At 42.2% G+C, this 25151-nt stretch overlaps 1 protein-coding gene across 1 annotated transcript; it reads left to right on the forward strand.

The window, feature by feature from the left end:
* The first annotated feature begins 538 nt into the window (after window positions 1–538).
* Window positions 539–23221, forward strand: RBM17 (RNA binding motif protein 17). Its single transcript, XM_060005999.1, has 12 exons — window positions 539–676; window positions 5948–6085; window positions 8586–8702; window positions 11542–11708; window positions 12535–12632; window positions 15411–15467; window positions 16396–16537; window positions 18583–18734; window positions 19784–19857; window positions 20366–20464; window positions 21568–21640; window positions 21773–23221. The coding sequence occupies exons 2-12, from the start codon at window positions 5963–5965 to the stop codon at window positions 21874–21876; spliced, it is 1206 nt and encodes a 401-aa protein (XP_059861982.1). The 5' UTR covers window positions 539–676; window positions 5948–5962; the 3' UTR covers window positions 21877–23221.
* The last annotated feature ends 1930 nt before the right edge of the window (window positions 23222–25151 follow it).

The following is a 25151-nucleotide window of genomic DNA, read 5'->3' on the forward strand; positions in this document are numbered from 1 at the left end:
TGTATATGGTTTCAAATATAGATGTGAAAATCATATTCACACGGAATCCCATTTTCTCTTTTCTCCCAACTTTTGTCATATCATTCTTAAATTGTGAGGCTTTATAACATGTACGTCTTTCCTGTAACCCTAACTTCATATCCATGGTTTCCTTAGTCCTACACTTAATTCATCGCTCCTGGCCGTTTCTTCTGCAGCCGTTTCCCCATTCATCTCTTCTACTGTGATTTATCTTCAGCTTTGTGCACACTGATGAATGGTTCTGAAGTGGACCTTTGCAGCCCTGCACCAGTCCTCCTCCTCCCCATCTGCGGTCACTGCTAGGCTTCCCCGAGTGTGAAATGTCGCAACCTTGCGCCACCGCGACACCTTTTGGCGGGAGAGAAGGACGCGGGCGTAGGGGCCGTGCGGGCGCGGGGGCGGTGCAGGCGCGGTCCTCCGGCAGGCAGGGGGCGCGCAAGAGCGGGCCGTCCTCGGCGCAGGAGCAACGCGCCTCTCTCCCGGCCGCACACGCCGTGACTCCGCGCCGCCGCGCGCCCCGCGGGCTCTGCGTAGGGGTTGGCGCCGGAGAGGTCCGGCCGTCGGGGGCTGAAGCCGAGCGCCCAGCCCGCCGAGTCCGCGGCGCCTCGGCCCCTGTGCGCCGCCGCGGCCCGGGAGCGTCGGCCGGGCGGGCCGGGTAAGTGGCGACCTGGGCGGGCCGGAAGGGTGGGTGGGCAGGTGGGGACCGGGGCGGGTGCGCCTCCCCGGCTGGCGTTGGACGCGACGCCGCGGCTTTAGGCCGCGCCGCTAGAGGCTGGTGTCCCGGGCCGTCCCCGAGCCGCCGGTGTCTTCGCATCAGGCGGCCCGGCCCCGGCCGACCCTCCGTGTCTCCCTTCGCGCCTCGCCGCTCCTTTATTTGCCTCGGGTCGCCGGGCCTTCGCATTCCTAGTCTTCCATTCTTCTTTCCCGTCTGTCTGTCCACATCTCTTCTGGACCCGAGGGCGGCTTTTCCTCCCCACCGTCGGTAGTGTTTTGGGAAAAGTTGCTGGGCCTCTGGATCCCGTAGGCCTGCCTGGGTCACCTGTGCCCGGGGTTGCAAAGGAAGGAAGCCTTTTCCTTCTTAGGCTGCAGAACGGGGAATCAGGTGTGGACTTCTCTCAGGGACGGGGGTTTTATCTGGACGGGTGGAGGAAGACGTGACTACGGCACTACCTCGGTCCTTGTCCTTTTAAAGCGGTATTTTAGCTTCGATGTCCAATCACCCAGCTTTTTTTTTTTTTTTTTTTGAGCATCTCTTTTCGCCCAGACCATGTGTTAGTAACAGCGTATGCAAGATGCATAAGAATCTGTCCCCACGCTCTGTGAGTTTAGTTTCCGGGGAAACGAGCATAAAAAGCCACGCCTGGGTTGATCCGATTGACCGGAGCGGGGTCTGGAAAGCCTTCCAAAAAGGAGTGAGGCTTGAAACTGAGTCTTGGGGGTGTTTTGTTAGATGTGCAAGATGAGGGAAATATTTCCTGCAGAGGAAGGAAATAAATGTAAAGGTACCAGAGGTGAGGCACCTTAGTGCATTCTGGAAACTGCAGGGAAGGCAGAGGTGTGAAGAGGAGTAGTCAGGTCAGATCAAGAAGGTTCTTTGAGAAGTCAGTAAAGGAGAAACATGGGAGGCACTTACTGCTAGAGGCAGGCAGTTGGGTGGAAGGTAGGATATTCTGGATCAGGGCAAAATTCTGCACATTCTCATGTAGGTGAGGACTGTGTGTCCCTGCAACAGGTGGAGTTTTTAAAGGCTGCTACTCAGTTTCCACAATTTTATGGGGCAAATGCAGCAGATGTTTTGACTATAGTAAGGATATTTAGGGAATATGGGGTATTACATTAGTAACTTAAACTGAGAGTGTTTTATTTTTAGAACTTTATTAAGAAGTGTGCTGTCTGCTGTACAGTTTACAGTAGAGAGTAGGTTGTGAGTTAGAAATATAACAAGGTGTCACAGAGGTGTTGGTCCTCTGAGGTATTCTGATCGTGGAGTTCTGTGACGGATAAAGAGAGCCTTTATGGAAAATAGGAATCTGGAGAATTGTGCATTCCCAAAAGTAACTTTATAAAGTGGAAAGCATGGAATTAATGAGAATGGGGTTCAGGTTGCTGCTCACCCCTGGGCCCGGGAGATCACTTGGGTGGAATGGGATGGGGGCCATGTGGGTTGAGTGTGGTTTCTTGTCCAGATCCTGTCTCTTGTTTTGGGTGGTGAATTCACTGGTGCTTGTAGCATTATAGTAATTAATTGAAGCAGGCCATAGAAGTGTGTCATTGCTGTGGTTAATGCACTTCTGTGAATTTGAAGATCAGTGAGAAGGAGAAAAGTGAAGAAAGCTCTTCTGCATTTACTGGGATGTGGAGATCTGATTTATAAGCTCCGAGTTAAAGAAAACTAGCAGATGCTGGTGAGATGACATCAGTTTCTAATATTTAAAGTGTGTTTTCGAAGGTTTTGAGACCAGAAACAAGGAACTTTTAAGGAACATGAGATTTTGCTGCACAATGACTTCCAAAGCTTGCAGAGTGAGGTGAATCAGGTGGAATTGTCAACAGCCAGCTTCAGTGTAGACTGGAGTCGGAGGAAGTGTGGTCTTGTGAAACCTCACCAGCAGCGATGACATTGTTAAGTACTGGGTTCTTAGCCAGAAGGACTCTGCTGGAGGTAGAGAGCCTCTGCGCTGCTTGATTTTGTAACCGTGAAATTGGGAAAATGTTTGCATCAGTTTACTCTTTTGGCAGGGTATGTCCAGCAGCCTGTTACCTCACACCCCCTCCCCCACTGCTGCTTCTCCCCGCCCTTTTACCTATTCTTTTCTTTCTTTTTTAAAAAAATTTTTATTGTGGTAAAATATACATAACATAATATAATATACATAAAAATTTGCCATTTTTAAGTACATGGTACCATTGTGCGACTATTACCACCATCTACCTCCAGAACCTTTTGCCTGCTCTTTACTTTCTCGTGGAGCCTGTGGGCATTGTGTAGTTTCACTGCTGATTCATGTGGCGAAATAGAATTTACTTAATTATTAATATTTCAAAACTGTTTATTAAATGCCTTCTCTGTGCCAGAAATTGGAGCTGCAAAAGTGAATAAGCTGGTCTTTTCCCTTCAGAGTTCAGTGGGCATTTGGGTACTCTATTTCCATGGCACCAATGTTATTTGTAAATACTTTTTTTAATGAATTTCTCAAATTTCTTATTAAGTGATATTGGGAAAATTAAAGTGGAGTTAGATTTGCAAACAAATTTTGATAATTTAGCTTTATGATTTCCCAGAATGCGTTGTTTATATTTGTTTCCCAGAATGTGTCAGTCTGACCTTGCTTTTATAAGATTAAAGAAAGATAAAACAAATGAACCCGTAGTTTGTTTACTAGGCTTTGGTTTGGTGACCAATTGAATGCAGAGGTCTCAAAAAATTAAACTAGATTAGATGAAAGATGCATGGTCATTTCTGAAGTAGTGTCTTGAGAACCACATTACAGTTGACCCCTGAGCAACATAGGGGTCAGGGACACCCACCCTCTGCTCAGTCGATAATCCAAATACAACTGTACAGTTGGTCCTCTGTATCCACGGTTCCACATCCGTGGATTCAACCAACCACGGATTGTGTGGCACTGTAGTATTTACTATGGAAAAAAAGCCGCATGTAAGTGGACTTGTGCAGTTCAAACCTGCGTCATTCACGGGCCCACTGTACTAAGCTGGACACTCAACGTTGTTTTCCTTTGCTGTTGCTCTGAGTTTTTCAGGTTAAACTGAAACTTTAAAGATGTGTTATCTAGAGAGGAAGGATTAGTTTTGAATACAAGGTAGGCTGGGAGAAAAGCGCATGACAGCCTCTAAAGCTTTTTGGTGCAGTTGTCTTCCACAGTCATTGTGGGCAAGGAATTTCTGAAGCCACGGCCTGGGAGGGGGTTGCAAATAGAGTGTTAACTCTGCAGTCGGCCTAACTGCCTGTTCAGCTCTGGGGTGGACATTGGTCTTAGTCCGGGGGTAGAGCAGTGACCTCCACAGACTGATGTAGGTTTTCATGGAGTTTACACTGACTGTGATTAAAATTGTAGATTCTGAAGCGAACCCCGGGGTCATGCCCTACAAAACTTTGGAGACATGGTCAAATTTCAGCCATACTTAGTTAAGAAATGGAAGTCATTAATTTCCCTCCATTTAGCCTCAGTGACTTGAACTTGTCTCAAGCTTAACATGACAAGGTGTTGCCAAGTTCACTTTGTCTGGCACTGAAGACAGTGAGCGTTTCCCGGTGGGATGTGCTCTCTAGGAAATTCTCTGCCCATGCTGCCGTCACCTGAGCCGGTGAGTTGTCACAGGAGCCTTGAGGAGGAGAAAGTATAGGCATTCCTTGATTTTTTTAGGTGACTCATTGGAGCAATCAGCCACCAGTACCCTGGGCTCTGCTTTTATTCACCCTGCTTCTGTGCTGCTTTGGGGCCTTTCATTTAGAAATCAAAACAGAGCTTTCAGATAGTCTGCGTTTCAGATATTAAGAAGGGAAGACACTGTGGAAGGCGACTGCAGTTGACCGGGGCTGACTTCTGCTCAGGACCAGAACAGCTATACTGAGGGAGGGAGGCGGCATCCACCCTCACCCCCGCCCCAAGCACAGTAGAACCTGGTCGGCCGAGGTGTTGGGGTCTTAGAATCCATGCACAGAAGGGTGGAGAAATGAGCAGACAGACCGAAGTTTTGCCCGGGGTCAGACGTGACCCGGGGGGAAATTAAGTATTTCCCTTCCCGTCTATATCACCTTCTCTTCCTGAGACACAGACGCAGGCAAAACAGGATTTGTATAACACAGTTTCAGTGGCAAAATGCTGTCTGAGCCTGGGAACTGACAGACTTTTGGAATGTGTCCATATGTTAGAAACTACCCATGTTAAGCATTTCTTTGCAGTTTAGGGATTTTAATCAAATTTTTTTTCCTCTTTCCATCTGTGAGAAAGAGATTGATTTCTTATTTTGAGAAGTGAGCCATTTTGTGGGTTTCAGAACGTTGAGGTGTTTTAAAGGTGGCAGTAAGGATTTACCAGCATGAGCTGTGGAGTTCTCCTGACTGCATTTGAGATGGGTCTTGCCACTGTAACCTGGGGCAGGTGTCTCTCTGAAAGTCCCCATTTCCCTCCTGGACTGCTCTTGGTGTGTGATAAGGCTTTTAGTAAGTGGTAACTCTTGGTTTTGTTGTTGTCATCCTCTTGCGTTGCTCTATTCTGCCAGGGATAGTATATATTGATCATTCACATGTAGATTGTTGATTCTGTCTTTGTAATCAGTGTCATTAAAAATTACAGATTTCTTCTTGGTGGGATATGAGGAAACCTGGTTATTATTAATAAGATCTAACTTCCTGTCACATCTGTGAGGTCATTTCTGGTTTTTTCCCCTTAATTAGGGGCATATATTACGGTTTTTTCTTTATAAAAGGATAACGGCCCACCACCACCAAAAAAAAACGGTAGTTAATTGTGCTAAATCAGCCTTGTAATAGGTGTTTTTGTAAGGCTTCTACTTTTTGCTGTTGACACAAAATAGAGTTTTTAAAAAATTGAATATACGTAATTAATAATGCCCTGCATCTAGAACTTCCATCTTATCTCATTCTATAGAACAGAAGGATTTCACTTGTGAATTATTTGACCACATGATCTTATATGTAGGAAAATTCATTCTAGAGGTTTATTTTAAAAATAGTACATGGATGTAGCTTTATTGTGTCAGGGTGCTGACTGGTGATATCAGGCATCTTGGCTTCTGTCACTGAATGTTACTGGACCAGGTGATCTCTTCAGATACCTCTTACCTCTGAAGTTCCATGATACTGCATTATTTTAACATGGGAAGATTGGAACTCTTCACTACATTTTTGCGTTCTTTAACCCCTACCCCTCTTGCCTTTCAGCATTAAACTGAGAAGATGTCCCTGTACGACGACCTGGGAGTGGAGACCAGTGACTCAAAAACGGAAGGCTGGTCCAAAAACTTCAAACTTCTGCAGTCTCAGCTCCAGGTGAAGAAGGCAGCTCTCACTCAGGCAAAGGTAAGAGAAGCTAAGCCCAGCTTGAGAGCAGAGGTGTACCGGCAGGTGCCTCCTAAGGATTAAGAGTAACCTGCTGCTCTGCCTCTTTGTTGAATATGTAGGGTTTGTTGAATATGTAGGGTTCAATTTGTAAGGGGAGAGGCTGGGGTGGGGGAGGGAGAGGAATAGGTGTTGAAGGTCATTTCGCTTCTCCTGGGAATAGAACTGTTTCAGGGAATCAGAATGAGGAAAAGCATACTCTTGGTTTCCAGCAATGATGCTGGTTGTCAAACTTCAGTATGCAGGTTGTCAATCTTGGTTGTCCAAGATTGAGAATTTGGTTAAAAGGCTATATAACACCTGATACTCTGGTAAATCCTGATTCTGGGGTGGGGCCTGGGGAGGCTGCATTTTCAGGGAGCAATCCTGCTGTTTGTTGTAGGTGGTTTGGAAGCGGCACTTTGAGAACGAAGCTCTGCGTTATTGACTGAGCTGTGATGATGTGTGTGTTACTGAAGGCTGGGGTTGGTTGTGAACGTATCAGGGTTTGTAGTCTGGGGTAATTGTTTTTGTTTCTGTTGTGTAGTGTTGGGCGTTGGCAACATCCTTGAAATCATTCACCAGGTAAAACATTAAAAAAACAAACATAATTGTCTACTGGATATTAGATATTAAAATGTTCCTATCAAATACGTTTAGGAATGAGAATGGTATTATGGTTTGCTTGTTGTTTTAGAACATGATTCCCCAGTGGAGGCTGTATCCCCTCCAGATGGGGCAAATATTGGTTCTAAGGGGTGAAAAAAATCCTGCTCTTCTTATGTATAAAGGCCAGATATACACAGAATACATAAACAGGTGTGTAGTGTATCTGTGGTATTAAAATTTCATAGGTGGAGAAGAAAATGTATTAAAAGGTTCCTTGAAGGAGGAGGCAATAATGAAAAAAGAAGTTGAGAAGAACTGTTTTAGAGATACATATTTACCAGTAAGATGAAATATTTACTGATAAGATGATACATCATTTCTGGGATTTACTTCAAAATACTCCAGTCTTTGACAGGGGAGGCAGAGATACACGAAACAAGATTTGCCACGAGTTGGTAGTTGTTGAAGCCAGGTTAAAGAGACATGAGTTCATTAATCATTCTCCTTAATGTTTGAAAATACACACAATAAATTTTTTTAAAGTTGGAATTATTTTCTTTTCCTTCACTACATCATTAATATTAAAATGTTTACATTTGATTTCTCAGTATTATAAAAGGTTTTTAGGATTAGGATACCCACAGGTAGAGAAAACACTGTCTTAAAATTTAAATTGGTTTTGTCAGTTCTGTTGATTAGAGTTTTTGTCTTTTTCATATATCATTACCAGATTTAAATTTTGTATGCCAGTACTATTCCTTTTTAAAGAGATAGAATTCTGTCTTTTTAAAACAAACTTTCATCCCACATGAAAAGATTAACAAAACAAGTCTTTTTTTTTTAATTAATTAATTTATTTTTGGCTGTGTTGGGTCTTCCTTGATGCACGTGGGCTTTCTCTAGTTGTGGCGAGCGGGGGCTTCTCTTTGTTGCAGTGCGCGGGCTTCTCATTGCAGTGGCTTCTCTTGTTGCGGAGCATGGGCTCTAGGCATGTGGGCTTCAGTAGTTGTGGCACACGGGCTCAGTAGTTGTGGCTCGTGGGCTCTAGAGCTCAGGCTCAGTAGTTGTGGCGCATGGCTTTAGTTGCTCCATGGCATGTGGGATCTTCCCAGACCAGGGCTCGAACCCGTGTCCCCTGCATTGGCAGGCGGATTCTTAACCACTGTGCCACCAGGGAAGCCCAAGTCTTGTTTTTTTGTTTTAATTTTTTTTAAGTTGGTCTAATTTTTTAAATCTTCATTTCTCGTAACTTTTGCTTTGGACATAAGATGTATAAATAAGGTTTTACATTCTAATGATAATGCTATTTCATATATTCTATTCTTGAAGGCCTCAGTCTTCTCTTTTGTAAAGTGACTGACTCCTAGGAACAATTCTCATACTTAATAACATAAACTCAGTTAGACTATAAGTGGACATAATTAGTGGGCAGTCTTGGTTAAATGTAAGATAAAATAGAAAAGTAGAAGTCGAAATATAGTAGAGATATACAGGTTAGGTATACTAATCCACAAGTGTATGCCCAAGATATAAAAACATACCCATTCCTCGTGAAGGATCCACACTAGTTGAAGTGTAATGCGGAGAATCTAATGTAGAGCTTTTTTCTTATATTATTTCATATGCAAATTTAAATAAAAGCGACCAAGCTTTCTGTAAAGCTTTTACAAAAATGGAGGAAATTTGTGTTGTAAAAAAAAGGGCTAAAGAAACTAGTATATGGTTATTGTAATAACTGAATTAAAAGGCTGTTAAGATTGTTTTTCTCATATCTGAAAGGTTTGTTGCAGAGTCCAAAAAAAGCTTTGTTACAAACAGTATGAATTTTAATTTGAAGCCTCAGTACACTTTTCTTATATTTTGATGATTTTAGAGCCAGAGGACAAAACAAAGTACGGTCCTTGCCCCAGTAATCGACCTGAAGCGAGGTGGCTCTTCAGACGAGCGGCAGATCGTGGACACCCCGCCGCACGTGGCGGCGGGCCTCAAGGTACACTCCCCACCCCCAGCTGGGTGGGCCTCCTGCTTTCCACAGGCTGCGCTTTACACATCACTCTGAACACACCTCCTCAGTAGGCCTTGCACTCTAGGCAGTATCATTTTCAATTTAATGTTTACTTCAGTTTTATCAAGTTTAACACGTTCATCTGTTTAAAACACAGTAGTTAATTATAGAAAAATCAGAAACTGGAGGTAGGCAAAAAGAAAAATAAATGACTTTGGTCCTACCCTCCAGAATTTAAAAACTTTGTATTTTGGAATAGCTTTCTATCCTTCGCCTTCTCCACCTTCTGTTCTCTGACTTGCATTTGTCACTTAATATATTGTGAGTGTCCATCTGTGTCAAAAAGTCTAGGACCATATGATCATTTTATTGACTTCACAATATTCCCCTGTGTGGGTTTGCTGTGAAGCTCTTGGTGGGGTTTCTTGACCAGAGGAAGTGGTCTTGCTCCTGCAAGGCTGATAGTCTGTCCAGAGGGAAAGGCACCCCACAGTGGAAATTTTCTGAGGATTCTTAGTCATTCAACATTTTTTCCCACAAATTCTTTGCCTAATTTTTTCTTGCTACATCTAATGAAAAACTGGTTAATCATCTTCTGTTATTGTATATTGGCTCTAGAACCTATAATATCACTGCCAAATTTAATCAGTAAGCATTTTCCTTCTTGCTGCATAGCCAATTTTTAATTGTAAAGCATTCCCATCAGGTGAATATGTATGGTGATTTACACACCTATTTCCTAACTGTAGAACCAGTAGACCTCTCGTGAACACCTCTGCAGAGTGCTTTCTATGCATTTAAAATTATTTTCTTAGGATAGATTTCCTGAGGTGACATTAGGAGATCAGTCACTTTTATGGGCAATTTATTTAGCGCCAGCTTGTTTCCGGCAGAGTTGTATCAGTAAATAGTATCACTTGTAACACGTGAGCGTTTGGGTTTTTCCTACCCTCCCCAGCATTGGGTATTAACATTCAGGCTTTTAAAATCAAGCAAGATGCTTTATTCTTTATAGCATTTAGAGAAGGATGGCTCATTGTTGAACTTAAGCAGGGTTTATACAGTAAAAGTTGTTTGCTGTCAAATATTGAAATGACAAAAAATTAACCTTCATGCTGACAGTCTGGTCTCCGAATTAGAAACTTTGTGATGGCAGTGTTCTGTAAATCGAGGGGCTCACTGTTAGCTTCTCCTATCTTACTAATAACTGAAAGGAAATGTCGTTCATGTGCTTTGGTGTTGTTTGTTTGTTTGTTTGTTTTTTTGTGGTACGCGGGCCTCTCACTGTTGTGGCCTCTCCCATTGCGGGGCACAGGCTCCGGACGCACAGGCTCAGCGGCCATGGCTCACGGGCCCAGCCGCTCCGCGGCATGTGGGATCTTCCCGGACCGGGACACGAACCCGTGTCCTCTGCATCGGCAGGCAGACTCTCAACCACTGCGCCACCAGGGAAGCCCGCCTTTGTGTTTCTAAAATGTCTTTTATGTGAACACAAATGAATAACTGCCCTTTGGGAGCCCTGCATTAAATAGATTTTTGTAAGATTTCCAGTGATAGGGCCTGGGAGGTGATTACAGTTACTTTTCTAATTTCTTTTATTCATCAAATCAAAGTGTTTTTTGAGTTTTAGGTGTAAGGAAACCATGAAGTGTTTGTTTTATGATGAAAAAACATCAAACTGCACAGTGTAATCCAGGAATTGTTGGATTTAGATCCATTGATGATGAGCATAAGCTCTCTTTATCATGCCAGTTTTGTGTTCATATATAAAGTACCTTCTACAAACAACCTTCCTGCCTTTGGCAGTGCTGGGCATACTCCTCCTGAAAGAGGTGCAGAGTGGGCGCTCGGGGACACTGACCTGTGCTCATTTGGGGGATCTGCGGAGACCAGGGAAGGCATCTTACTTTTACAGACAATAAGGAGGCATCGTGCTAGGAAAACTAACAGAAGGAAGTATGGAGGTTTAGGAACGTGAGACCACGCAGTAGGTCAGGGCTTACGAGAACCATGGAGATCAAGACCACGAGCCTAGGGCAAAGCCCCCTTCTCGTTGTGTGTTTCTAGTTGACTGTGTGCTGTCTGCCTTTTGTTTTTCCGATTTCTTTGTTAAGGCTACTACCTCTTTTTCTCTCAAAGAGTAACCCCAGTTTCTAAATGTACAGAAGAGAAATGCAAAATGTTGTCACCTGAACCTGACTTAGTGGACCTTAAAAAATGAATGATGATGTGAAGGGAGTTACCTCCACTTGTGCAGACTCAGGCCTGAGATGCAGATGACTGGGGAGGGTGTGCATTCCAGAGGATTTCACAAAGCCCAAGAGGATGCTTTTTACTTTTTTTTTCTTTTTTTAATTTTAAAATGTCATGTCTCCATGTAATCAGAATCTAAAGTTATTCTATTAAATGACTATAAGAATGTGTTATTCATGAGTTGTTTCATATTTTAAGTTTTCAGATATATATATATACATAGATAGGTAGATAGATAGATAGAAGTATTCTGTGTTTGCTATAATCAAATTTATTGCTTAAAATTTTAGGTGGTGGCAGCTTGTTTAAGACTTCCAGGAAAGTGCTGTAGGGTGTTTATGGAATTAGTACTGAACTGAGAGGTGAAATTCTTGGTCATGTTCTGCTGCTAGGTGTGTGGCCGCGTCAAGTCCCTGAACCTCCTTGGGCATCTGCTCCCTCATCTGTAAAGCAGAGGCAGACAGGTGGTCTTCAGGGCCCCTCCTAGCCTTCGTATTTTTTGACCTTAATTCTGTGAATAAAATTCCAGGACAGAGGATGATACTTACTTTGGCATTTTTCCCTTCCTCAGGACCCGGTTCCCAGTGGGTTTTCTGCAGGAGAAGTTTTGATTCCCCTAGCTGATGAATATGATCCCATGTTTCCTAACGATTATGAGAAAGTAGTGAAGCGCCAAAGAGAAGAGCGACAGAGACAGCGGGAGCTGGAAAGACAGAAGGAAATAGAAGAGAGAGAAAAGTAAGGCCTCGCGCGGATGTGGAGGTGCTCTACGTTTGAAATGGTCGTTCAGATGTTGGTGAATGAACTTTAGTGCTGTCTGTAAGGCTGAGTGAGTTTCCTGGTTGGTCTGAGCAGTTGTCAGGAGGAGTCAGGTTGTTGTTAACAATGTGTGGTCGTTACATCCCAGCACGAAAACAAACTCCAGAGCAAATTTCATATACAGTTGCAGAAAACTTACAGTATACGTTTTGGGTGAGTTCTTGGAGAAATGACTTACAAAGTGATGTTGAATAATAGGGTTTTTCCTTATGCTGTGACTCTGCTAGCGTCATAACTGCTTAAAGTATTTAAAATGTTATTCTTAACTTTTGCTGTTTTTGAGCCAGATGGAGTTTTTTAAAACTCATATACATCTTTTATGTTTTTTGAAAGTATGGGCAACAAGGATTTATTTGCATTTCTTCTTTTAAAAATACTATTAATTGTTAAATAGTTATATAAAATATTAATATATTATTATTTATTGAATCACTTCATGAAGTGAAAGCATGTTCTAGAGAATCAAAATTATTTAATTAACTATTGCCTATTGTTGATATGCTTTAAAATTGAAAGAGGTAAATATTAAGGAAACTTTTTTCTTGCTATTTATATTCATATACCTCTTAAATTTGTTTGGTTTATCTTCTGGATTTTTCTCACTTCTCATACTTTTGCTACTTTAGTCTTTAACCAGTTTGCATGCCCCACCGCCCCCCCCCAAAAAAAAGTCAAGGTGACGTCCTTGAGTTCACATCTCTGAATTGGTTCATCTGTGGTGAACATTTGTTTCCTCTTATCACAGGAGGCGTAAAGACAGACATGAAGCTAGTGGGTTTTCCAGGCGACCAGATCCAGATTCTGATGAAGATGAAGATTATGAGCGAGAGAGGAGGAAGAGAAGTAAGGCATGAACACAGATACTATGTTTCAAACATGGTGCAGTTCCACCGTTTCATATTCAATTTCATAACTGGTTCATCTGACACTGATTTGGGTAATTTTCTCTCCAGAATCTCAGCAACCCACATGTTCATGACAGTGTAAATTTACATTGTTTTCACATACAGTCTTTCAAACATTTACTTGTTGGACACTTGGAGCATACCTTAAAATACATGCCCACTCTCGTCTTTACCCTCAGCACAGTCGGACCAACCTGTTCTCTGTATCCAGCTACATTTCTGTTAAGAACAGCACTGAATGGAGAGTCAAGGCACTCATTTCCAGAACCTTTGCCACTAACACGCATGACTGAGCTTCCCTAGACGCTGGTTTCTTTCAGTGTTGTATGGGGAGCAGGGAGACAAGCATTTGAACTAGGTGCTTCGTAAGACCTCTTCCATCTCTAAGAGGTCTCTAAGAGCAGCATTGTAGTTGTGTTAGAGCCAAATTCTTAGTGATCACTAGATAGCTAAGCAGTGTTCATTCTTGAGAGAATGGAATGCTACTTATCTAGCTTCATCATGTTTGATTGCTGGGATTTCCTGGATTTAGTTCACCACTTTGGTTGACAGATTGAGATTTAAATGAGAAATTGAAATCTTCCTGTCTCCTAGATACCAGGCACTGTTCTAAGTACTCTGATGGATTACCTCCTTTACACCACACAACTTTGTACCACACAACTCAGATAACTGTGATAATACTTGTTATAGTGGACTGGTGGGAATAGCGTTGTGTATGAAATGGGTCCATTGTGCATCTAACCAAGATCTTTCTTTACCTGAAAACCTCATTGCGATGTGGTCACCTTTACCATGAGACCTAAGAAGAATGTTACCATGAAGCTGGAGTGTATTTCCACATACATGAACTCTGTTGTGACCAGCAGTTTGGCAAGCTTGGTCTTCCCAGTGTACAGCCAAGGCTTTTCAGGGCTTAGGTTAAACTTTAAAATACTGAATGAGTTGGAAAGGAGTGGGTCTGTACTAATTTAGAATTCTTACTCTTTCAATGCAGATATGAGTTACACAGATTTATAGAATACTTACTGCACAACAACAAAGAACCAAGCTCATAGATACAGAAAACAGATTGGTGGTTACCAGAGGCAGGGGTTGTGGGGAGCTGGGAGAAATGGGTGAAGAGGGTCAAAAGGTACAAACTTCCAGTTACAAAATGAATCATGAGATTGTAATGTACAGCACGGTCACTATGTTAATAATACAAATAATTGCAGAGTTTTGGATTTTTTTACATAATGTTTATTGTTTTAGGCCATTACATTTTGGGGATAAAATAATTGCATATTTGAAAGTTGGCTAAGAGAGTAGATCCTAAAAGTTCTCAACACAAGAAAATATTTTTGTAACTATGTGGTGACAGATGTTAACTAGACTTTTTGTTGTGATCATCTCACAATATGTACAAATACCAAATCATTATGTTGTACACCTGAAACCAATATATTACATGTCAATTATACCTCAACTGAAAAAAGGCTTACTGCGTGCTGAGCACTATCAGACCCTGCATTGTTTTTCTGCGGAGGAATAGAGTTAACATTTGAGTGTGCTCTGTGTCAGGCATTATGTTAACATTTCAGATTCATTATCTTCCTAATCAGCAAATGCCTGATTTATTAACTTGTTTTAGAATCCAGTACATAGGTTGAATATTTCTTGGTTTCATCTTTCCAACTTACAAATCAGCTACCCTTTTTGTGAGGTGTGCCTTCTATACTGAGGACTTTTTTTTTTTTTTTTGGAACATTAGCAGGAACGATATAATCTAATATTAGGGAAGTAATGGTGTTAATATCCGTTATGTGTACTGCTGTTAAATATTGATGGTCATATTTTAACATGATTAGTAGCAAATTTTCAGTAAACAACCTGAATTTTGTATACTAAACTCATTGGAGCTGATCTTTTCAGAATCAGTTAATAATCACTTAGGTCTTAGTGGCAAGGTGAAAAATGATAATAGGTATGTCAAAAGACATGGAAGTTTTATTAAGACTCATATTTCTCTGTAAGTATTTTTTCTAGTCTAGGCCTGTTAATCATTATGCACATACACTGGCTTCGGGGGATTTCTTTTGTGAAACGTTGTGTGCTGGTGCAGCATGGTTTTGTAATTGGTCTCTTTCCAATGTATCGGTTTTTTTGGAGTGTTTCATTGATGAGGAGGTTATAATACATATGTTAGCACTTCTCCCTAGTGAAAAATTCCTTATGTTCTCTGCTCATGCTTTCCCTCTGGTTGTCTGAAAGAAAATGGAGTCTACTTTGGTTTGTTCGTGTCCACCATTCTCTGTCCAGGAAACATGAGCAGGAATGGTGACAACACGAAACAGATTGTAACCAGAACTACTGGCACTTCCAAATAGGTGTTCAGTCCCAGTGGTCTGCATCCTGGAAAGAAGGGTGCTGTCTTGTGGGGGATGCTCTGGCCTCACAGGGAGCTGGGTTTCATTCTGTCCCTGCCTGTTCACTCTCCCGTGATTATTTTCTCATCTGGAAGATGGAAGCAGTGATAACCTACTTCTGTATTTTTGATCCTGGATTCAAATACTGAAGTCTTCAGATGTTAGTGGGAGGGATGGAGTAGCATCCCTTCCTACTTCTTTCTTTGGAGGGTGGTGTGATGTGACAGGTGGCCTGCGTCACATTCCTGAGGATCCGGCATCTGAAATGCTTTCCCTCCTTTAATTGGTGGAATTTCTGTTTTCTGCAGGTATGGGCGGAGCTGCCATCGCACCACCCACTTCTCTTGTAGAGAAAGACAAAGAGTGTACGTACCTGTTTCTTCCCCTCTCTGTTCAGATACACATCTTTAACCCAGTTGTGGGAAGTCTTAGCTGGAATCAGCCAGGTGTCCTGAGTGCAGGGAAGCCTTGCTCTAACCCTCAGCCAAGTGCTCCCTTCTACCCTTAAGTTTAATACCAGGCTCTGAGGCGTGGGTTTTTCTCTCATGAGATGCTTTTTTTTGTTTGTTTTTAAAAATAATTCATTTTGTCTTCTCCAGCATTTCGTTATTTGGAGTTAGGTAAAAAACAAACAGTAGCTGAGTTTTTGTGCTCAGTGGTCTAGGGGCTGTTAAATTTGTGACCCTCCACAAGGTGGCAGCACCTTCCTGGGTTAGGTCAGTGCACAGGTTGTGTGCGTTTACTCAGATTGCCCAGTCTTCTCCCAGTGATCTGTTCTAGAATTTGGGGTTGGAGTTGGACTTTGAGGAGTCATGAAGCTCATCTTCCTGCCCTCTGGGTTGGACCATACCTAAACTACCCCAAGAACATATAGTCATCCCTCGTGCTTTTTAATACCTGTTGCACCATGAATGGTACCTTTTTATAAAGAAGGTAATTAAAAAATTATTAAATACCTTTTGTGTGAAAATACCTGATGAACCGTAAACCCCAGTTGAAACCAGTCTCTGGGAGTGGGGCCCAGGCATCTGGATCAGCAAGCTTCCTTGTTGATTCTAATGTGTAGCTAGGGTTACAGATCACTGAACTGGCATATGGTCCCTAACCTCAAAGACCTTTATTGTCTGCCAGGGTAATAAGATCGTAAGATGAGCGTCTTAAGACAGGTACACAGGATGCTATGGGAGTCAAAAGAGGGGTTGATCATATCTCCTGGAACATACGGAAGGTCCAAGTGCAGTTCAGAATTGTTTTGTCACATTTTGGTAAACCTATTATATTTTCATCCAACAGTACCCCGAGACTTTCCTTATGAAGAGGATTCAAGACCTCGCTCACAGTCTTCCAAAGCTGCTATCCCTCCCCCAGTGTACGAGGAACAAGACAGACCCAGATCCCCGACTGGCCCCGGCAACTCCTTCCTCGCCAACATGGGGTAATGGTCTGGGTGCTCTCACCTCGACAGGTGCAGGGAGGGCGGGGCCGAATGGGAGGCACTGTCAGCCCTTCCAGGAGGTGCAGCATGTTTTGGGATGGGGCCTTTTTTGGGTTTATGGGGAGATGCTCAGTGCGCTCAGTCACGCAGCCTCCTTCTTGAGGATCAGGGTTCAAGTCACATGGAGGGTATCCCAGCATGACACTGTTATGTTTTGTACAAAACATAAAGCTTTCTAATGGAAATTTTGAAAGATTTAAATGCTGAACATTATATTCTCTAGTTAAGAATAGTTTGTGATCATTATATTTGTTTTCATAACATTTGCAAATAGGTCATATGAATTAGTGCTGACTTACGCTATGTCCAAAAGATGAATGACATCTTTTTTTTTGATAAAATGACCTTTGCTTTAAGGTCATGGTTCTATACCTTTGGTCTAAAAACTCTCAGTCGTTCTAACTATAATTAGAAATTTGTTGGTGTATGAAAATCAGTTTTAAGGTTGACTTTCAGGTGGGGCTTGTGGATTTTAAGTCTCACTGGATTTGGCATGCGTTTTGGTTAAAAGAGTGTTTTATGTTGTTTACTCTGTTCCTCTCGTGCTCTGAGGGGTTGTCGGGTGAAGCAGCGTTGCACTAAGGCCTTTTTTGTTCTGTGTCCTCTAGAAGGACTGCCTCTGGTGGCAATGCTGTGATTGTAGTAGTGACACTGGTCTGCCCTCGCCTGTGTGCACGTGCTTTGATCCTTAGCGTCCTCGGAGCTGGGCTAGTCAGAGTTGGAGGAGGTGGGTCCTCCACCATAGGGTTTGCACACTGCAGGAGGATTTGGAGTTTCTCATCTTGTGTCCGTCTTCTAGACCTGTGCTGCTCTCTGTGGTAGCTACTAGCCACACGTGGCTGTTAAATTAATTGAAAGTGAATAGAATTTAACATGTATTTCTTTAGTCACACTAGTCTCAAGTGCTCACCAGACTAACAGCTACTGTACTGGGCAGTGCAGATGGAGAACATTTCCCTCACTGCAGAAAGCCTGCCCTAGAGTGTATGCTAGAGGGGGACAGACGTGAAGCCATTGGGGTGGTTTTGTTTGTTTTTTTCTTCTAATGAAAAAATTGACCTTCTGCTGGTAAGAATTGACTTTTGCTGAATCCCCTTTAAACAGGAATTAAATCTTTATGCCTAAGGAAGATACAGTGTAGTACAGTTCATCAGTTTTCAGTCTTTTTAGCCCTAGAACAGCTTATTCAAATGAAATACTTAAGGAAATTACATACATGAAATACTGTAGGTACAGTTCTGGTTGAAGCAGCGTTTTGTGATTTAAGCCCTAAGTAGCAGTGGTCAGTAGGGGCACCCTTGAGACCCAGGAGGCTCCTCACGGTGCAGTTTGAAAACTGTCATGGGATTAGAGGAAGAGCAGTGGACTAAGAATCCGGAGTGGTGGGTTACACTTTCAATCCTACCATTAACTCCTACAGAAATAATTCTCACGTGGTGTCTTGCTTTGCTTTCAGTTAGCCTTAAGCTCATCAGCCCATCTGGGCCTCAGTTTCTTCATTTCTAGCTCTGAAATAGATGGTCCCTAAGTGTCCTTTCACGTATGAAGTCAGTCATTGGAAACTCTGCTGTACTATTTAGAAAAATGCAATCATCTTCATTATGTGAAACCATACATATTTTTTGACAGGCTCACTTTAAAATAAACTGGTTATGAGCCCTGTAGCAGAGCAGATACTGGAGCACACAGGAAGTCTAGTGTTTTCTAACAGGCCCTGGGGAAATCTCACTAGGGGAACTAGTGTTCCCCTCATCTCAGGGGTAATCTCAGGATGCCCAGGCTTTCAGCGTTCACTTTTTATCTTTCTCCTGAACATTTCACAGCTTCCATCTCATGGCCTGTTGGTAATTATATGTGACCTCATCGAAGCCCTTGTGCAATTTACACTTTCTCTTTCCAGAAGGAGATTACTGTGATGTAAAATCCAATTATGCTGTAGCTGATGACCTTGAGTGCAAGTACCTTTCCCTTTTTCCTCCCCACAGTGGCACAGTAGCACATAAAATCATGCAGAAGTACGGCTTCCGGGAAGGCCAGGGTCTCGGGAAGCACGAACAGGGCTTGAGCACAGCGCTGTCAGTGGAGAAGACCAGCAAGCGGGGAGGCAAGATCATTGTGGGCGACGCCACTGAGAAAGGTGGGTCCCTGGGGATGAGCAGGGTGGAGGCAGGCCATCCTGATTGTGATGCATTCCAGCTCTGCGTTGTGGAAACTGAATCCTGAGACCTGTTTTTACGAATAGTTCAGAACACGCAGACAGATAGGAACGCCCATGGAAGAAAAAGAAGACAAGAGACTTTGGCAGAAATGAATAGGACTCCAGAAAATCATGTCATGCCTGCTTCTACTAGCAGAGAGCCTTGTTACAATTGATAAAACCATGGTTATGTTTTTATAGCAAGACAGAGCCATACACAGTATATCGGTGATTCTGTCTGCTACATCTCCATCCTGTAAGGTTCTCTGCTCTTTTCTTTTTTCTGCCCTTTCATCCTAATTTTCTTACTGACTGATCGCTCTGTGAGACTAATGTTATTTTGCAGTCTACTGGTAGGTGATGCCTACTTGGTGTTTTATTTTCATTTGATTGTTACAGCCTGTTCTGTAGTGAGGGCGTATTGGAATGAGTCAAACATGACTTAGCATTTTAAGTGGAACTGAGTGGTTTTGAGTCAGCTTAGCTGAACACCTTTTCCTAAAGAAGGGAGAGAACTTTCCTGGGAGCCCTGTCGACGCACAGCTTTAGGAAGCAGCAGTGAGCCTCACAGGCTAGAACCAAAAACCAACAGTCGCTCGACTTTGTGGGAGTGTCTGAAATTGGTCAGCTAGGGGCTGGCTAGTTAACTGCTTGTTACACTGGGCTGGGGACCTTCGGCCACTGCCTGAGCCAAGACTCACCTCTGAGGGTTGTGATCACTGTGCCCTGTGAGCCCTTTTGGAAGCGAGCTGAGCAAAAATGCAGGTAATTGGGGATATTAAAAAGTTCTAGAAATTATGGTAAAAATTATACCAAAGCAAAGTGATGCTTTCAGCCAGATAAGGCTGCATTTTTGCTGAGAGACTGTGTGGATGCTTATAGATGGCTCTAGGACATAGATAGTGGGGATTGCTATTGAAATTAAATTATTCATTGTAACGTGGACTCAGTGCTGTAACATGTCTATGTCTGATAATGTTTTCTTACAGATGCAGCCAAGAAGTCGGATTCAAATCCATTAACTGAAATACTTAAGTGTCCTACTAAAGTGGTCCTACTAAGGGTAAGACGCAGAAGGAGGAAACCTGTTTGCTCTCTTTGAATTGTGTTACTCCACCTTGACCTGTCCCTGCATGCTTGCAGTCCCCCCCCCCCCCGCCCCGATGACAGAACAGTTAAAGAAAACTGAAAATGACACTTTTGGATAGATTCCATATAAGACTGATTTTTAGATTCCTTTTTCGCTAATGCTTTTTCGCTAAACACAGTATTTAAGACTACAGTGAGTAATTACTTTAAAATATTTGAAATTGTTAGAAGTTCAACTTGGTTTATATATTTTGATGCTTGCACAGTTGCTCTTATAACACTTTATGAAGCTTAAAGTATACTTTTATTTTTTATATATTTTTTAATACTAACTTTGGGGTATTTCAGGGATGAAGATTTTCTTCGTGTCATTTGGGATTAGGAACGTTTGCCATCATGGAAAAAAGTTATTTATACATCTCTTTTACATATTTGTAAATTATATTTCACAGTGGAATTTATGTATTTATTTTTGTTTATAGAACATGGTTGGTGCAGGAGAGGTAGATGAAGACTTGGAAGTTGAAACCAAGGAAGAGTGTGAAAAATATGGCAAAGTTGGAAAATGTGTGATATTTGAAGTAAGAGGGGTTTCTTTTGATGTTTATAAACCCAAGTTATAATTGATAGACTACAAAACATTTTCTATAGAGACAGAGTGTGCTATAAGTAACATATTGTCATACCATAGAAGGTGACAGATGTTGGTTAGTTAACACTGCTTTTACTCAGTTATTACAATTTCAAACATAAACACAAGAAGGACTTCAAATTTTATTTGGTGAAGAAACATTTCATTTTGTGACTGAGGTTTAGACTTGATGACAGTGTGCTCAGTAGTTTAGTGACTTGGACGTGCCTCTGGTCTCATTCATTTGGCAGGTGTTTTGTTAGTGCCTCCCACATACCCAGTACTGCATTGAGAGCCTTGTGGGTGGGGAAACACATTCTGTGCTCTTGGTGATAACGTTCAGTTGAAGAAACCACAAAACAAACACGTGAAATTAGAGAACATTCAGTTGCTAGACTCTGTAATGTTGACTTATAAGTACAGGAGGTGAGAGAAGGATTAGATCCACACAAAATAGTTAGAGGAGGCTTTGTGAACAGTATCAGATGTGAGCGAAGCTTTGGAATGAGCGGGTAGGAGAGAACGGGTGTTCAGACTAGGGTCACGGCTTCTGGGAGACCGAGGAGGGCTGCAAAATGGAGTGGCTGGGCGTAGTGGGGGTCAGCAGGAGCCGCGCTTATACAGTGGCAGTGGGGCTATGGAAGCGGGGCCTGGAAAGCTCCACCAAGGAGCTTGGCCTCGTATGAAAGACGGTTATAACGCATACGGGTCTTTTTGCCTTCATTTCTGCTCACTTGAGCTTCTCCTCCATATCATGTTGCTGTCTGTTGACTGCATAATTATTTGTTTATGTGTCAGATGGCATAGGACCTCCAAAGGTCCTGCCTGGCTGTGTGTTCCAGCACTTAACACAAGACCTGTCATCAACGGACCTTCAGCAGATTTTGATGATGAATGAATTATACTTATTTCCTTGGTATTTGACCGTTGCTTATCTGTATATGATGATAATTGGAATACTTACTCTGTTAAAAATCATTTATGGGAGAAAACTCACATTCAGTGATATCTCTGATGATATCTTTACCTACTATGCTTTCATTTCTTTTCCAGATTCCTGGTGCCCCTGATGATGAAGCAGTACGAATATTTTTAGAATTTGAGAGGGTTGAATCAGCAATTAAAGGTAAGTTGTACAGCTAACTATAAAGAATTAAAAAGTTGAATTTGTGATCTTAATCTTTGTAATTAAAACATGTTCTTGTAATGTCTGATGGAATACCTGCCTTAACTGACTGTCTTTTTGTTTGCCTTTTAGCTGTTGTTGATCTGAATGGGAGGTATTTTGGTGGACGGGTGGTCAAAGCATGTTTCTACAATTTGGATAAATTCAGGGTCTTGGATTTGGCAGAACAAGTGTGATTGTAAGAACTAGAGCCTGAGTCATCTCCAAGGATCCTTCAACAAGCCACAGACTGAGCAGAGGAGAGCAAGGCGACAGGCAGCCTGCATGGCTGTGGGTACAGAGACTCTGGAAGGACTTCTAAGATATATGTTGACTGATCCCTTTTTTATTTTGTGGTTTTTTAATATAGTATAAAAATCCTTTAAAAAAAAAACAAACAAAAAAACGATCTGTGTGCCTCTCTGGTTGTTTCTCTTTTTTATTACCACTTCTGAGGTGATTACATTTTTTGCTAGGATTTCATGATAATTCTCAAGTGCTTCAGTGATACGGCATTTCTTGCACTAAAAAAATCTAGAAAGTTTTGGGATATGGGGTTGTGTTACCCTTTGCTTTTCTTTCTTTTTTTTTTTTTTTTGATTCATTTTAATAAAACCTGCAAGTTACTAAACTGTAGCTTCATAAATTCTATAATAAAGTATCATCTTGGCAGTCTGCCAAAGGTGAAAATTTCTGCTTTCTCTAACAGAGAAATTCTTCTTATTGACTCCAGTCGTAGAAAAAACTCTTTATGACCTAAACTAAGGTTGAAGAATTGTGAGCCTACCATGACCTGTTTGGATGAATCATTTTCGGTTAAGCTAAGTCAGACTATAGAGTATGTGATGGATTTAGGGGTATTTGGGTATAGAAATCATGAATATAGCCTTTGTTTTCAGATATTCAAGCCTAGTCTTTAGCGTAGATCAGAAGTGACCGGTTAATTCAAAACCTCGCAGGTACATTGTAAATGTGTGCCCGATTATGTTTTGGAAATGGTGGTTCCCTGGGGTCACATTTCTACTGGCAAAATTTGCAGTAGTGTTAGTTCTCATACATAATTTTAAAATGTATAAAATTCAGCCACATCAGTTACTTAAGCTGTACTGGCGATTAATATAATTATGGAATTGTGAAAAATTGTATCATTGAAGTGCAGTGGTGTATGTGGCTCAAACATTTAGCAGGGCCCAAAACAAAGCAGATAAAAATGTTTGGCACTACGGTTCATTGGCCAGAGCAGGAAGTGTTTCCAGAATATACTTGTGCCTGTGTTCTGTTCCTTGCTTGCCCAAATGTTGCATGTGACTTACCTGAAGCGGCAGCTGCGGGACGTGCGCCTGTGTTGTCTCTTTAGGTCTTTATGACATGAGAGCGTCTTGTGACCCTGCGGGGGAGGAAAGTACTCAGCATTTCTTTGCATCCATGGACTTGGTTTGGAGACATAAGGAATATTCTGACCCTTTTTAAAAAAGGATTTTCTCATGTTTTTATTTAACATAAATAAAAGAATAACATTTTCTCTTTTGTGGTATTATTTTACTGAGTAAAAGTGAATTAAGACTCTGCTTTTGAAATAAAAGTGCACATACCCTGAAATAAATTTGGGTTAAAGAATATAAGGTAGAAGAACTACATAATTGGACAGAATTTTGTAGGATGTGAGAATCAACAGCCAGCCTGAAACTAGAACAGGTCTACCTGCGGACTTAGCTCCAGAATACCAGTGATGGCGCCTGGCTTGGGCTTACCGGTACCTAAATGTGCTCACGCTAAGTATTTATTATGATGGCTTAGTTTAATTTGTATAAACCCTAATGTTTTAAAGTTTAAGTTCCAACCCCTTTGATACCTGCATTATTATTGTTATGCTTTATAATAACATCATTGTTTATTTGCATTTAGGTCGATTTTCCCAACATTCTCATGATCAACCACAGAAATGCAAGTGACTGCACTACTTTGATTTTTATTGGCATGGGTACAACTTAGTGAATATCTTTCTCCCCAATCTCTCTAATTATTAAATTATCCATGATTGCAGTAATCACTTAGTACATTACTTGCAGTGAATTTCCAACATTAGAATAATTTAAAATCTGCAATGTAGTGCTTGAGAAATTTGAAATTAATTTTCAGTATTAACTAAAATTCAAAGTAACTTCAATGGAAAATTTTCAGTGTAAATTGAAAATTAATGAAGCTACAATATAACTAGAAAGGTTCTGTGTAATAGACATTTGTCATTCTGGGCCCACCTGTGATCTGAAAGCCCTTCCTGTGTTTGGGGGTCCCCCGCATTCTACCACCTCCCTGAGGTAGAGACTGAACTTGCTTTCCCAGCCTGTCTGGCAGCAGGGGCAGGGGTTCAGCCCTGGGCTCTTCCCGTCAGCTATCCTCACACTGGCGAGAGTAGGCCCAGCGTTGTCTAGCCTTTGGGACGGTGGGGGCAGAGACCTTATCCCATAGTGGCATGTCTTGAGGCGGCGCCACTTGTGTGGAAGGGTAGGCTTTGGAGCAATTTCTAGGTGTGGTGTGGGAGTTTTCTTTCTTTATGTAAAAGCCTCCAAACTTGACTGGGGCCTTCCTGTCTGGAGATTCCATTTGCTACCTAGGTTTTGTTTTTGTTTGTAAAATCTTTTTCTGCTTAAACAAGCCAGAGTGAATTCTCTCATTTGCAACCAAGAACTGATAAAAAAAAAAGTTGATATCTGGAATTGCAAACGACAGATCCTAAAAGATGGAGAATGGAGGGCCTACCATCTTAGGTTAGTTGGTGAAAAGTTGATGAACCGAGTTATTTGGTGGCAAAACATTTTGCCAAACTTACTGTACTTTAGGGTCCAGACAAGACTGACGTTGAGGGGAAGGATAGGGAAATCTGCAGGGCGTTGGCTTGGGCTGGTCATCTCTTAGGCAGCTGTGGTATCGGTGCCAGGTCACATGGCGTCAAACCCTGGTTCTGCTCACTCGCTGTGTGACCAGGTGCCTCTGCTGAAAATGGAAGTGATAATCATACCCACTTCTTAGGGTTGTCAGGAGGATTAAACAAGCCATACGTGGGAAGCAGCATCACAGGACACGGGACACACACAGGCTGCGAAGTCCTGCGGGAGTACCATCAAATCAGACTAAAGGGAGCTGGTTCCACAGCAGAGTGAAGAAGAAATACAGCCTCACCCAGAGAAGCTTTCTCTGCCTGCGGCCTGAAGTCCGAGTCAGTTGAGAGTTCCACAGTTAGAGTACTGCTGGTTTGGGAAAACCTACCAGAACTAAGACTCAACCAACGGGTCCAGCAGCAGCCTCAGCAGTTTAGACTGGAGATTGTGGTCTTGCAAAACGGGGTTAAAGGTGTTGCTTTCCCACTTCAAGTGATGGTTTGAATTGCCCCAAGATAGTAGCCACTGAGGTATGGGAGGGACTGGACAGCCGGAGACCAGCTGCTATAAGACGAAGAGCTCAGATCAAAGAC

Source organism: Delphinus delphis, chromosome 2 (assembly GCF_949987515.2).
Source record: "Delphinus delphis chromosome 2, mDelDel1.2, whole genome shotgun sequence".
Classification (NCBI taxonomy): Eukaryota; Metazoa; Chordata; class Mammalia; order Artiodactyla; family Delphinidae; genus Delphinus; species Delphinus delphis.

Coding starts and splice junctions, on each gene's coding strand:
- RBM17 (XM_060005999.1), top strand. CDS start 5,963: ATGTCCCTGTACGACGACCTGGGAGTGGAGACCAGTGACTCAAAAACG. Junction 15,468..16,395: donor TGTAGAGAAAGACAAAGAGT/GTACGTACCTGT, acceptor TTCATCCAACAG/TACCCCGAGACTTTCCTTAT. Junction 20,465..21,567: donor GAAAATGTGTGATATTTGAA/GTAAGAGGGGTT, acceptor TTTCTTTTCCAG/ATTCCTGGTGCCCCTGATGA.